Source organism: Garra rufa, chromosome 20 (assembly GCF_049309525.1).
Source record: "Garra rufa chromosome 20, GarRuf1.0, whole genome shotgun sequence".
Lineage (NCBI taxonomy): Eukaryota > Metazoa > Chordata > Actinopteri > Cypriniformes > Cyprinidae > Garra > Garra rufa.
In genome coordinates this window covers 13788883-13803544 of record NC_133380.1, presented here as the reverse complement: position 1 = coordinate 13803544, position 14662 = coordinate 13788883, and the positions used below count along the sequence as shown (strand labels likewise).

Genomic DNA, 14662 nt, shown 5'->3' with positions numbered 1-14662 from the left:
GGTAAATAAATTAAAAGTAGGTCAGTACGCTTAAATCAAAAGGCACTCTTAAAAATAAAAATTCTTTATTGGCATCAATGGTTCCATGAAGAACCTTGAATATCCATGGAACATTTCAAATGCAGAAAAGGTTATTTAGATTTTTCAAATGTTCTTCAAAAAAATGGTTCTTTTAAGAACGGTTCACTCAAAGGTTTTTTGGAGAACCAAAAAGGATTCTTTTATGGCATCACTGCAAAATCATTGATTTTTAAGAGTGTACACGCTTAAAAATAAAGGTGCTTCATAATGCAAGAACCTTTTTTGTCTAAATGGTTCCATAAAGAACCTTTAACATTTGAAGAACTTTTGTTTCATAAAAGGTTCCTTGTGGCAAAAGAAAGTTCTTCAGACTATGAAAAGATAAGAGATGGTTCTTTGTGGAAGCAATAATGGTTCTGTTATGGCATCTCTGTGCAGTATCTTTTAAAGCACCTTTATTTTTAAGAGTGTATGGACTAGTGTCTGTGAATATTAAACTTCAAAAACACCTTTTAAATATGAACCCCACATGTTCTGCATGTTTATGTGTAAATGAATAGCACAGGCATACACACATACTGAAGCACGCATGACGTTCCCTTTGTTTTCAACCTCTGCTGCCACAATACAAGAGTACATAAACACATAAACATAATCTCTAGAACTGCTCTGAGAGTCATGAGCATTTTACTGTTTCTTGTGACAAAAACTATGGTCATACAAACAGAATGAATCTCTGGTCTTTACAGCAATACATTGGTTCTTTACATTTAATTAAACCATTAAAATGGTTATTTCATATGGACTTAATTTCTGTTAAACTTTTAATAAATTGCTGTTGTATTGTGTAAGTTTCATGATTTCAACTATACGTGCTTTTTGATTAACATTACAATTTAATTTAACAATTAAAACAGAGTCTAGAAAAATTAAAATGGAAAAAACAGAATCCAAAAACTTTAAGGATGAATTTGGGGAAAAAACAAATTAGAATTTGGGAAAAATGAAATGGATTTCATAGGGCCCTAGTTTTAATTCTGTCAGCATTTACTGACACTCATGTTGTTTCAAACCTGTAGGACTTTCTTTCTTCTGCAGACATATATTTTTACGTTTGTCAATGTAACTCAAGTCAATGATGTTCAAATATTTTCATTCCATAGCCAAAAATATATCTGACCCTGGACTAAAAAACAGTCTTCAGTAGCACGGGTGTATTTATGGCAAGTAAAATAAAGATTATGTTCCATGAAGATACTTTGTAAATTTTCTACTTTAAATATACCAAAACTTAATTTGTGATTATTAATATGCATTGCTAAGAACTTTATTCGGACAACTTTTTGTGATTTTAATTTTTTTGCACCCTCATATGTGACCCTGGACCACAAAACCAGTCTTAAGTTGCTGGGGTATATTTTTAGCAATAGCCAAAAATACATTGTATGGGTCAAAATTATTGTTTTTTCTTTTATGCCAAAAATCACTAGGAAATTAAGTAAAGATCATGTTCCATGAAGATTTTTTGTAAAATTCCTACTGTAAATATATCAAAATGTAATTTTTGATTAGTAATATGCATTGTTAAGAACTTAATTTGGACAACTTTAAAGGTGATTTTCTCAGTATTTTGATTTTTTTGCACCCTCAGATTCCAGATTTTCAAATAGATGTATCTCGGCCAAATATTGCCATATATCAATAGAAAGCTTATTTATTGAGCTTTCATGTGATGTATGCATCTCAGTTTTGTAAAATTTAACCTTATTACTGGTTTTGTGGTCCAGGGTCACATATATCAGATTTTCAAATAGTTCTATCTCAGCACAATATTGTCCAATCGTAACAAACCAAACATCATTGGAAAGCTTATTAATAATGTTTCAGATGATTTATAAATCTCAATTTCGCAATAGACCCTTATGGTTTTGTGGTCCAGGGTCACACATATTTTTTTGTGATCCACAGACAAATAATTCAGTTGTACAGACTTCGAATGACATGAGTATATTACAGAATTCAATTTGTGCATGAACTATTCATTAAATCTGCTTTGAATTTGAAAATTGCAAATCTTTGGAACTCTGCAAAAACAAATCAATCAGGAGTCTCTGGAACTGCTCCATCCTTTGTTCCTGATGTGGCACACAAGGAATGTGAACACAAGTTGCAACAATGTAAATCTAACTGATAAAAATGTGCATATCTTACTGTAACAGAAGAGATGCACATCCATTAACCAAATCCGACATTAAAAACCATGCAATTATTGAGCTTGCCATTGAATTCCTTATCAAGTTTTATTCTCTTTTTTTTTATAAATCATCTGTTTGTCTTTTTAGATCTGCGCTTAGGGCATGCAACAGTGATCACTTCATTGCTCCTAGCTGGGGGCACAGTCATGTGTTCTGCAGTGTTTGGATCGTGCAGTGAACACTTCTGATTGCAAATCTCACTTTGATGGGCTACAATACAAACTGCATTTTCAATACATTTTACTTATGCTTGTTATATTCACTATAATTAATTGAAAATATGCTTTATGGGTTCTTTAAAGAGTGGATTGATTGTATTGTAATTATTACGAGGTGGTCCGCAATTAAATAACTTAAGAGCTCATTTCACATCTTCGAAATTAGCTAAATTTATATGCATTAATCTCACCAAAACATTCATCAACTACCGCAGCTAAGAAATCGGTGAAGGTGTTCAGGCCTGCACTGAAAGCAATCACAATGAATGGGACTAAACAGCATAACCCAAAATCCTGCCCAGTCCCGCACTGCATAGATTTCTCATTTTTAGCACATGCGGGGGCTTACTGTCTACACGGAAAGAGCACACTGGCTCATGAATTATTTCTCAATTATTAATTCTTCTGCATATTGCGCATTATTTCAAACCATTTGCAGCCCTCAGCAGCCATGCTACCACGTCGTAAAAAAAGAAGAAGGTAAATACGCGTTTGGGGTGCAAATGAGATACTTGTGCTCAGGTCGGTCACGTGATTAATTCGCGACTAATTCAGAGGCAGCCTAGACCAGCGAGAAACTATAAATGTATTGATTTTATTGAATTGAAGGCCGTGAATGTTGAAGGCATGCGGGCAGAAAGGAGTCTTAACTACACAGCTTCTCCATTACATTACTGAGAACCCTGCTCTCACAACCAGTGGCTTTTGAGACTAATCTGTCACATCAAAACAAATTGATGAGTCTTTAAAGGGAAAATAGATGTATGGCCTATATCTACACAGGAAGCACAAACAAAGTGAAATCATAAGGACACACTAGTCACCGCTAGCGATTAAACCATTGATAAGGTTGGCTTTGGAGTTAACCTTGAATGCAAAGAGAAGGATAATAATGTGTTCTCATTGCCTGAGAAAAATACATGCAGCATTCACATAAAGCGCCACTTTTCAAGAACAATTTTCTGTAAAGCAGCTGTTGGATAAAATATCAGTTTCAACATTCATTTAAAATACACAAAGGCCCATCTTTTAGCAAACACACCACAGGTCTAAAGCTGTAGAAAAAAAACTGATTTGTAACAGAACTGCAAGCCTGCTAATCAGTACAACCATACAGAAATAAACAATGTAAAAGACAATACATTTTTATAATAATTATGAAATCTCTGATCATTTATTAGAAAAAGGCAAGTGTAACAGTACAGTAAATATTTTTGAATGGCTATTTTAAGTAGCTTTTTTATATAATTGTGACCCTAGACCACAATACTTAAGTCTTAAGTAGCACATGTATATTTGTGGAAATAGCCACAAATACATTGTATGGGTCAAAATTGTAATTTTTTCTTTTATGCCAGAAATAATTAGGAAATTAAGATCTTATTCAGTTAAAATATTTAGTAAATTTCCTACCACAAATATATTAAAACTTAATTTCTGATTAGTAATATGCATTTCTAAGAATTGTATTTGTACAACTTTAAAGGCGAGTTTCTCAATATTTAGATTTTTTGCACCCAACTATTTTTCAAATAGTTGTATTTCGGCCAAATCCTATCCTAACAAACTACACATCAGTGGAAAGCTTATTTATTCAGATTTCAGATAATTACAGAAGAATGATTTGATTGATAACCACAGACTGAAGAAGACAACTGTAGGGTTGCACATTAAAATTACAGCTAGGACGCCTAAAGATATAAAATCCCCAAACCTATAACATCACCACTATTTTACTGTACACTTCTAATCAGTTGTCACTGCAAATTTGCAGTAAAGTTTTTACAGTTAAATACCTAAACCTTTTATAAGACACTGTGGAGGCTGTCTTGGCTAAAGTCTGTGCCCCTCTAACAGACCACATAGGCAGTGGATCATTGTAGCTGATGTTTTCCTGTCACACGTGGCTCTATCAAGCACATGCAGCACTACTTTTACAAGACACTGTGACCATAGAGTAGCACTATCACCACCCGCTCTTTAACGTCCCTTAGCCACAACACCTTTTTGGAAAACCGGTCGTTGGTTTAGATCAGTTCTAAACAATGCATAAACCAGCAGAGCTCGGTCTTGCATACTATTTTTACAGTGAGACTGCAGCATTGCCATATATTAAAACAGTCCATCAGGTTTACAAATCCTTGTGCACAGTGGGTGCAATATCACAGCAGACAGTGGGTGCATGCATAACTCATTTATATGCAAAGAAAAATGCGCCTGTAAAAAAAAATCACACACAAAAAGCTGGATGATGGAATACGAAGAGCTAGAAAGAACGATTTTATCTGAAAGCGAATCGCAGACAGATGGTCTGCTGGCGGACAGTCGCGCTTTAGTGACTCAAATACAGTCGGACAGTGCGCCGTTATTTTTGGACGAACAGTGTCCGGTGTGAGAACAGAAGCTAGTGAGACTATAATAAATCGCACTCGCGTCAAGCCCCTTTTCCTCCGCATTTAACTAGGCGTAGCAGCGCAGTTGTGAAGGGCAGAACTCTCCCTCCCCTGTGACTCTTTACCCCCTCACCTGGCACGTCGTCCTCAAAATCCATATCGTCTTGCCCCTCATCTTCATTGCTTAGCGATCCGGGCATCTTTACCGCATAACAAGAAAATCACATCCGAGATACAGGAATAAAGTCCTGAAACTTAACCCTCTGAATGCCCAGATTTTCAGCTCCAGAGGAGGCGTCCACTGAAGGTGAGGCTAATTTTCTTTTAATATGCTCTCAATAAAATAAAAGATGGCTGCCCGGTATTAAAAAAAAATCTTTCCCTTTCTCCCTCTTCTCTATCCAAATCCTCCAGTCTGAAAATAAGAAAGAGACAAAAATGGAACACACATGCCCAGATTGTGACGTCTGGTCGGTTGCCATGGCAATCCATCCCATAGTTTCCCGACACAACTAGTTAGTGCTCTTCGCCTGGTCACCGGCTTAACTAGTAACGTTACTGAGAGTCTGGCGGCGGTCTCGCCGTGCCATTGCCCTTTTCCCGCTCAAGTTCGAGGAATGTGAGGTTATACCGGGAGACATACGGAAGAAAGTTCCCCCACAGTCCCTTTCTGTCAGACGAGGGAAGCGCATAATAGGAGCTGGAAAGGGATTTTGTTGTCCTGCTTTTTTATTTTACAAATTTAGGTCGGGCAAATTATATATCCAAGGTCACGAGTGAACGTACATATCTCTGACGACTTTGTTTGAAGATGTTTTAAAGGGACTTAAAGGGGCAGTTCACTTCAATAAAAGAGATGAACCATTGTCATTTAACGTTACTCACCCTCACATAGTTACAAACCTGTACGACGTTTGTCCAACGCAAGAAAAAGCGGAGTGTTCTGAACTTAACCTACAGCTCTCGGTCACCGTTTACTTTCATTTCATCATCTTGACATACACTGAAAGTAAATGGTGACTGAGGCATTCTGCCTCATTTTGGATGAACCAAAGCGTTAAAACTAAGACCAGGTTTGTGTTCAATTAGAAACTGGGTATACTGCTCGAAACTCCAAATTAATTTAATCTCTCCGCATTAAAAAAAAAAAACCTAATTCATTCTCGTGAACCCGCTTCAGGACAACCCGCTAATCACGAACCGTTGCCAAGGATACTGCAGCGAGACGCTCTACGTGATGAAGCGAGACAAAGACATTTAAAATAATCTCCAGTACATGCTGTACAATCAAAAACCATTAAAAACCATACAGAAAGATAGCATAAACCAACCTAAGTAGGTTTGCTGGTCTTCCAGTGTAATGCTAGTCAAGTATGGTTCTGGAGACATTCACCCGCCACACGCTCCCCCAGAAAAAAACAAAAAAACAAAAACAGCTAAAACCAGTCTAATCTGGTTGGCTGGTCTCTGCTGGTCAGGTCAGCAGGCTGGTTTTAGAGGGGTTTTGGCCACTTTTCTTTAGCTGAGCAGGCTAGAAAACTAGCTGGAACAACCAGCTAAAACCAGGCTGGGAGACCAGCTAAAACCAGCTACCTCCAGGCTAAACCAGCCAGCTCTTTTTTTTCAGCAGGAAATTGTTCAAGAGACACCATGCTGAAAAAAAACTTGGCTGGCTTTAGCTGGACAGCAGGCTGGTTTTAGAGGGGTTTTGACCACCAGCTAAAAACAGCCTGACCGGGCTGGGAGACCAGCTAAAACCAACTACTTCCAGCTTAAACAAGCTAAGACCAGCCAACCAGCCTAGGCTGGTTTTAGCTGTTTTTTTTCCAGCAGGGATAAACCCAGCAACCATCTTAGGCTGGTTTAAGATGTTCCAGTATAGTTGCTCCCCAGATTAAATGAACTCTCTGAACCCTCTGAGTGCACAAACTTTGTTGCTATGGAAATTATTGGTCCTGTCTCTGAGTGGTGGTAAAGGAATCCTATATGCTTTATTGCAGTGTAAAAAAAAAAATTATGAAGACTTCTGTTGCGCTAAAAATAGACCAAAATGCACAATTATAAAGCAAATGGATTTACACAGTACTTTGTTTTCCTCACAGCAAGAGACATTGTTTTGAACATACTGACACAAATGCACCAGAAACAAAGAAACTTATATCTTTTGAAATTTTATTGAATTTACAAAAGAGTGGCATGGATTTAATCTTCATCGTCCTCCTCCTCATCCTGGTTTATCTGGAAGTAGCGCAGTTCATAGCTCTCCTTGGTGTTCGCTACTACACGCAGCCAGTCACGCAGGTTGTTCTTCTTGAGGTACTTCTTGGTAAGATACTTCAGGTACCTGAAAAGAACATAAACACTTAAGTTTGCCTCATTCTGCATTGTTGCAATTCACATGACACTGAAATATGGTCATAAACGTTGGAACGATATGCGAGATGTTTCATGTGAATTCAAAACATTACAAATACAGTTAACACTGATAAGCTATGAAATTGTATGGAAATGCTACATATAAAATGTTCACATTTTGTAGTACTAAAACTCAAATATATACACCATATCTGTTCTCACCATTTGACTTACTGGGCAAACCAATAGACCATTAAAGGAGTAGTTTACTTCCAGAGCAAAAAATGACACACACACACAAAAAAAAAAAAAAAAAAACACAAATAATGTACTCACCCCATTGTTATCCAAGATGTTCATGTCTTACTTTCTTTAGTCGTAAGGAAATTATGTTTTTGGAGGAAAACATTTAAGGAATTATCTTCATATAGTGGACTTCTATGGTGCCTGCGAGTTTGAATGCAGCTTCAAAGGGCTCCAAACGATCCCAGCCGGGGAATAAGGTTCTTATCTAGCGAAATGACCGGGTCATTTACTAAAAACATAAAATTGATATACTTCTTAACCTCAAATGCTCATCTTATCTAGCTCTGTGTGCACTCTGTGCATTCTGGTTCAATACAGTTAGGGTATGTCGAAAAACTTCCATCTTATTGTCTCCTCCGACTTCAAAATCGTCCTACATCGCTGCTGTAGTACCAACCCGGTGTTTACGAAGTGAATGTGCCGTCCCTTTAAAACAGCTATGTAGAACGATTTTGAAGTTGGAGAAAAATGAGATGGGAGGTCTTGAACGGGACTGCACAGAGTATGGATGCGCACAGCAAAGCTAGACAAGACTAGCATGAGAGGTTTAAAAGTATATACGCTAGATAAGGCCCATATTCCTTAGCTGGGATCGTTCAGAGCCCTTTGAAGCTGCTTTGAAACTACAGAAAAGATAAACTCACAGGCACCATAGAGATCCACTATATGGGGATAATTCCTGAAATGTTTTCCTCAAAAAACAAATTTCTTCGACTGAAGAAAGAAAGACATGAACATCTTGGATGACAAGGAGGTGAGCACATTATCTATAAAATCTTTGCTCTGGAAGTAAACTATTCCTTTAAATTCTGCTTTGTGTAACTTACCACAGTAATTCAAAATATCTTAATTAGTGGTGGGCCGTTATCGGCGTTAACGTGCTGCGTTAACGTGAGACTCTTATCGGGCGATAAAAAAAATATCGCCGTTAATCTATTTTCAAAGTAGGGTTGGGAGCTGGGTCTAAACTACGCAAGATATGATGACTTTCACCTTGATATTTTAGCGCGGATGACATATACCTAGTCGAATTGCACTGTAGGGGGCGAGAACGAGTCTTCAACTTCTGTGAAATTACCACATCAGATGAGACGTGCAGACATGGATGCAGTTATGAAGCCGCTTCAGGGCAGGTGCGTTGCTAGACCCTTTTTACTGGGGCACGTGAGTTATCATTAACTTTGATAATCCCGAAATAAAGACATTAAACTATATGCAACAACTGAATTGACGCTTCTAAAAGCAACGCAGTTTAATCGAAGACTATGCACGCATATAGGCTATCCATGCCCGTGCGCGTCTGTGTATTTAACGGCTACGCGCACGTCGTGCAGCCTTTTGCGCAGAAGTACTTGGTTACACAAGTTTGTATAGTTAATTATGTTGTAAATGCAATTGTCAAGCAGTTTGTGATGCATTTTGGAAACAGGAGATGAGCGCCTGATCTAATGCGCCACCTGGCCCGTTCTCAAAGACTTACTTTTAGTCATTATTTGGGTAGCACCATTATTCTGAATGCCTTCAGCAGAATTCAAATTAGCCATTTTAATCTAGATTAATCTAGATTAATTCCAAGATTTAATCTAGATTAATCTAGATTAAAAAAATTAATCTATGCCCACCCCTAATCTTAATTCAAGATTTTACATAAAAGCTCCTATCATAATGTGTAAAATTAGTGGTAGTGGTTCTCCTAACAGCTTTTGAGGCCATTCTAATCAGATCTTGCTTCTCAGACAGATATTCATCAAAGACTTGTAGATGACATGGCACAACACTTTCTGAATAGAGAATATTAACATGCAATGCCTCATAAAAGACTTGCATGAAAGTCACTGTACAAAGATCATAGTAATGTGTCCCAATTCCATCTTTTTAACAATTAAGTCACATCTTAGTAGCTCGGGGGTGCCCAAACTCAGTCCTGGAGGGCTGGTGTCCTGCAGAGTTTAGCTCCAACTTGCCTCAACACACCTGAGTAGCTATTTCAGATGCGTCTAATTGGGTTTGGAGCTAAACTCTGCAGGACACCGGCCCTCCAGGACCAAGTTTGGGCACTCCTAGAGTAGACAAATACACTTAGAAAAATATTTATAGGTCACATCATCAACTCTCAAAAATGATTTGCTATGTCTACCACACTAACAATAATAAGGCAGACATGAAGGGGCTGCTTTCTGTGTTTAAACGGGGCATTAGATTATTATTATTTTTTTATTTTTTATTTTTTTTGTATTTAGTTAGGTTTCTGGCATCTCAGGAAAGCTTAAAAGAAAACACAGCCAGTTTGTTTTGGACTGACGGAGTCTGTCTCATTCAGTGATCCGTTTCAATTTTCAGTTTCTACGTAGATAGCTAGCTATTTGAATAATACCACCTCCGAGCCATGTGTGAATATAGCCGTATGCCTTGTTTCAACATGCCCCATTGAAAAAAGAGGGGTGGGGTGACCAGTAGCTCATTATCATTTAAAAATGCGTGCACCAAAACAGATCACCGCAAACAGAGCTTCTTTTGACAAGTTAAAAATGAGGGTCGTTTTGCATGCCCATTGATGAATTTTTAACCAAAGTATGTTACAGACATTTTACGAAGACCCTAAAGAATCATACCAATGGGCGTCTTCTGTTTCCTTTAAATGATTATTTCACTTGCAAAATAAAAATTCTCATAAATTTACTCACCCCCATGTCATCCAAGATGTTCATGTCTTTCTTTAGTCAAAAAGAAATTAAGGTTTCTGAGGAAAACATTCCAGGATTTCTCCATATAATGGCCTTCAATGGTGGCCAATGGGTTGCAAGTCCAAACTGCAGTTTTAATGCAGCTTCAAAAGGATTTACCCAATCCCAGCCAAGAAATAAGGGTCTTACCTAGCAAAACAATGTCAATTTCTAAAAAAAAAAAAGGGCAAATTTATATATATATATATATTTTTTTTACCACAAACGCTCATCTTGCACTTGCTCTGCGATGTGTGTCTAGGACTTCACACATTATGTATTCACGCCAAAGTCACGCACAGTTAGTTCTTCATCTGTGTACTTCGGTTCCAAAAGGGAGGAAAGAGCGAAAAATTTTCTCCTCCAACTTCAAAATTGTTTCAGCATTTGTCATTAAAAAGTACATACATTTAATTTTTTTAGTAAATTACAGATTGTTTCACTAAGACCCTTGGCTGGGATCGAATAGAGCGCTTTAAAGCTGCATTGAAACTGCAAGTCGGACCTTCAACAAAAACCTGCAATTTGGACCCCCGTTGAAGTCCACTATATGGAGAAAAATCCTGGAATGTTTTCCTCAAAAACCTTAATTTCTTTTTGACTGAAGACAGACATGAACATCTTGGATGGCAAGGGGGTGAGTAAATTATCAGCAAATTGTTATTCTGGAAGTAAACTAACCTTTTAAAACTACAGCTCTCCTAAAAAGTCTGTTACAGTAAGCAGGCAAACGTTCAGCATCCTACCGTATCAAATGAAATGCAAGATTATAGTCTATATATAGCACCAAAAAAAAAAAAATAATTTTGACAGTACCTTAAAACATAAACATTTGATCGCAAGATGAAAGCACCCTTCAGTTTATCATAAAGCAAATTAGGGACGAATCTAAAAACACATCAAATCAATGACTAAACTGGCAGTACGGTACTGCGCACTTTCAATTTGCAAAAACATTGTAGGCTGTTAGTCTCACAATGACGATATGCATGTGTCTTGCAAACACTGCACTGTGGTGTGCATGCATGTGATTCACCAACGTTCTGACTGTGTGAATATAGACGGACTGATTTATAGAGAGGAAACTAAATGTTCAATGACAAATCTATTTGATTTTGTGGGCTAAATTTAGACTAAAACCTGTCAACATGGCAAACAATTTCTTTAGGTATAAACACTTAAAAGTACTTTCTGCACCTTTCAATTGAGCTTTAATACAAATGATTAAACATCTTAGAGTATTACAATACAGCTTATATGTGATCTGAGGAAAAACTAGAAATGGCATTATGCACAATATGAAGAAAATAAGATCTTAAGACTGCATTGGAAATAACAGGAAGTGGGTGATAATGGCAAAAACCACATTAAGTGCACAATGTTTTATAACGTATGTGCTAAATTTCTCGGTTCCATTATTTTAATGACAACTTTTAAATCACATTTTAATTTTTACTAACTTTTCTTTATTATAGAGAAATAACAGCAATAAACTAGTAATTAGCAGCCTTCACAAGCATTTGGATCTGATTTCAGACTTACCTCTTAGAGAAGGGGACCTCAGATGTCACTGTAATTTTGCTCTTGCTTCTCTCGATGGAGATCACGCCACCACCCAGGTTGCCAGATTTACCATTTACTTTGATGCGCTCCTGAAGGAACTGTTCCTGCAGAGAGACACATGCAAACATGCCCATCAGATCATAAAAATATAACTGCAAAACCATCAACCATCCAAACCCTTGTGCAGCTGTGAAACATAACAGTTACTGTACTTTTAGGAGTTTTTTTGGAAATAAGACATTGTTATTGGTTGATTACATTCAAAAATGAATAAAAATCAGAATAGACCATAGTGGACGCATTTGACTATTGCATGAAGTCCACCCTGCAACTTATTCTGGCCATAAACTGACTGGAACTCACAAACAACCAAATAATCCAATGTTTTCACGACACGTCATTTATTGGCGTCACCGAACGTAAATCATGCCAATGAAATGAATAAAACTCACATATTTTGCTGATCATTCCTGCTAAAAAATGATCAATTTGTGTCATGTTTTGGCCTGTACTAATCGGTCGTACTGGAAAAAACATTTGGAGTACTACAGACTGCCAAAAGTTCTAACAAATCAAGAAGGGTGCAAAAAACTCTGAGGAGCAAAAGGTATTTGTGGTTGGACACACAGAACTAGGAATTCCAGAGCAAGAATCTAGACAACATTTGTGTTTTTTTTTTTTTAAATTTCCGGTCAGATTGGTGAAATATTAGGCTAATATCCTAATTAACACTGCTCGTACATATCTTTACCACCTATTAACTTAAGTTTGTCAAAATATTGCACCCTTTTCTGCTTACCAAGTCTTCTCTATATGATTAAGCAGCTTTCACACATTGTTTCAGTGGTTTATACAGCATAAATTAGCAGAACAATGTATTTAGTAGTATATTAACCATGCAATGCTGTGGCATCTGTGTAACTGACCAAATCATGATGTAAGTGCAAACGCTCTATAGAAACATAACTGTAAAGCCATTCAGACTCTCGCGGAGCTGTGATACATTTAACAGTTACTGTACTTTTAGCACTTATTATTGGTTGATTACATTCATTTTGGACACATTAGAAGTCTCTAACTTATTCTGACCATAAACAGACTGGAAGCAACTGACAAACCACCAAACGTTTTTACTTTTGTTATAGCATGCCATTCAGGAGTAAGTATATCTGAAATGGAAATAAATCAGAAACCAGCACAAAGATGGCACTGTTTCCTGAAAAGAATGCCAGAAATAAACAGCGATGTGTACATTGCACTCCTTGCAATTAGAAATTTGCACACAAGTCTGTTAAAAAAATATTAGGCTCATATATTGGAGGAGGAAGAAAATACATGTGCACCGTTTTGAAAAACACCCAAAAATGCTTTTGGGTCAGGTAATCTGAATGGATATTTCTGGCTTTGTGTGCATTCTGCATCAGATCATAAGTTTATACACTTACAAAGTTAGCAGCATCCATGATGCCATCCTCCACAGGGTGGGTGCAGTCCAGGGTGAACTTCAGGACCTGCTTTTTCTTCTTCCCACCCTTGGTAACCTGCTTTTTCTGAAGGACACAAAAAGATACATATGGATAAAACCACAAACTTTTAGTGGTTTAATTAAAATGCTTGTAACACCCAAACTAATGCAAATACATCTACACTAAAGATAACGTTTCTCCTATCAATTATCAAAATGAGCTCTTGCAAAACTGGAATCTGACAGCATTAGTGACAACGACCTACGATTACACAAGTTTAAAAGTAATAACTAAATATATATACACAAGACCGTTGAGAAAAATTTGAAATTATTTTTCAACGTAGGCATATCGTTTGAGCTAAGTTAGCTTTGCGGTTTCGTTTCACATGTAGCAAAACTGATTTCAAAACAGAATACCAAATATATAATTGTCTAGATCAATTCATCTATAAAGTGTTGTCGAAAAACACGCAGTATTTTATTAACTATTCCGCTTTAGTAATGAGAAATGCTAATCAGCTAACTGGAGGTTGCTACAACGTGGTTGCTCACAAGCAGGCCTCGCTGCAGACCTCCAGTAAACAAACGCTTTTAAAAACAAACCAAATGCACATATTTTTTTCGTTAGCCAGATTAATTAAACGCTTCATGGTTCGGCTTTAATCTGAGCTGGTTTCTGCAAGAGTAGAGGGACGTGACACATTGTATTTTATCGTTTTTCAAAAACTTGCTCGTACTCACAATCGGAGCCATGGCCGACAGTTTGGCAGAAAGGGAGAGGAGAAGGAGCGCATGCGCATTGAAAGCTTCCCGTTATAATCGATTCCAGACGTAATCGATAGAATCCGTTATGCGGAAATTGATTCGTACAACCACTAGATCATCATTATAAACTAATACATGACTAATTCATTGTGTCTTATCATATCTGGTCTAATGACTAAAAGTAGTAATAATACGGAGCCTAAAATATACAGAAAATCTGAACTGTCTTGAAAATATTAGAATAATATAACTGATGAGATTATTGATATTCCAATGGACAAAGAGTAGATTTATTTTTGTTGCTCTCCTAACAGGGTGCACGGGATCTGGTTTCTCATATTGTAAGACTAAAGTTCAGCTTTACCTTTGGCAACCCCCTTTGTATCGAGTTCCCCTCCCCTCCATCATAGTCAGCTGCTTGGCATCAGGCTGCTGTTGAAGAGTCCCAGCATTACTGTCATTCCTGCTGTAGATAGTGGTCAAGACTATAGTGTTAACCCACTGGCCCCTCCTGACACGAGCCAAATTTACTGCGTAGGCAACTGTGCTTTGTTCGTAGAGAGGAAGTGAGAACTGTCTTCACATTCACTTAAGC

The 14662-nt window shown here is 37.3% G+C and overlaps 2 protein-coding genes across 2 annotated transcripts in view; both read right to left on the bottom strand.

Annotated features, from left to right (window-relative positions):
- Positions 1–5087, bottom strand: part of chd5 (chromodomain helicase DNA binding protein 5) — a 59889-nt gene extending 54802 nt beyond the window's left edge. Inside the window, exon 1 of the mRNA XM_073825486.1 lies at positions 5021–5087. Coding sequence (XP_073681587.1) covers positions 5021–5087 — 67 coding nt within the window. The remainder of the gene's footprint in view (positions 1–5020) is intronic.
- Positions 5088–7042: 1955 nt separating this feature from the next.
- On the bottom strand, positions 7043–14089 carry rpl22 (ribosomal protein L22). Its single transcript, XM_073825998.1, has 4 exons — positions 14044–14089; positions 13280–13384; positions 11814–11938; positions 7043–7231 (listed from the first exon to the last, which is right to left on the bottom strand). Exons 1-4 carry the CDS (start codon positions 14053–14055, stop codon positions 7090–7092), a joined length of 384 nt encoding a protein of 127 aa, XP_073682099.1. The 5' UTR covers positions 14056–14089; the 3' UTR covers positions 7043–7089.
- Positions 14090–14662: the final 573 nt, after the last annotated feature.

Coding starts and splice junctions, on each gene's coding strand:
- rpl22 (XM_073825998.1), bottom strand. Junction 11,939..13,279: donor TCATGGATGCTGCTAACTTT/GTAAGTGTATAA, acceptor GTCTCTCTGCAG/GAACAGTTCCTTCAGGAGCG. Junction 7,232..11,813: donor GAGGTCCCCTTCTCTAAGAG/GTAAGTCTGAAA, acceptor TGTTCTTTTCAG/GTACCTGAAGTATCTTACCA.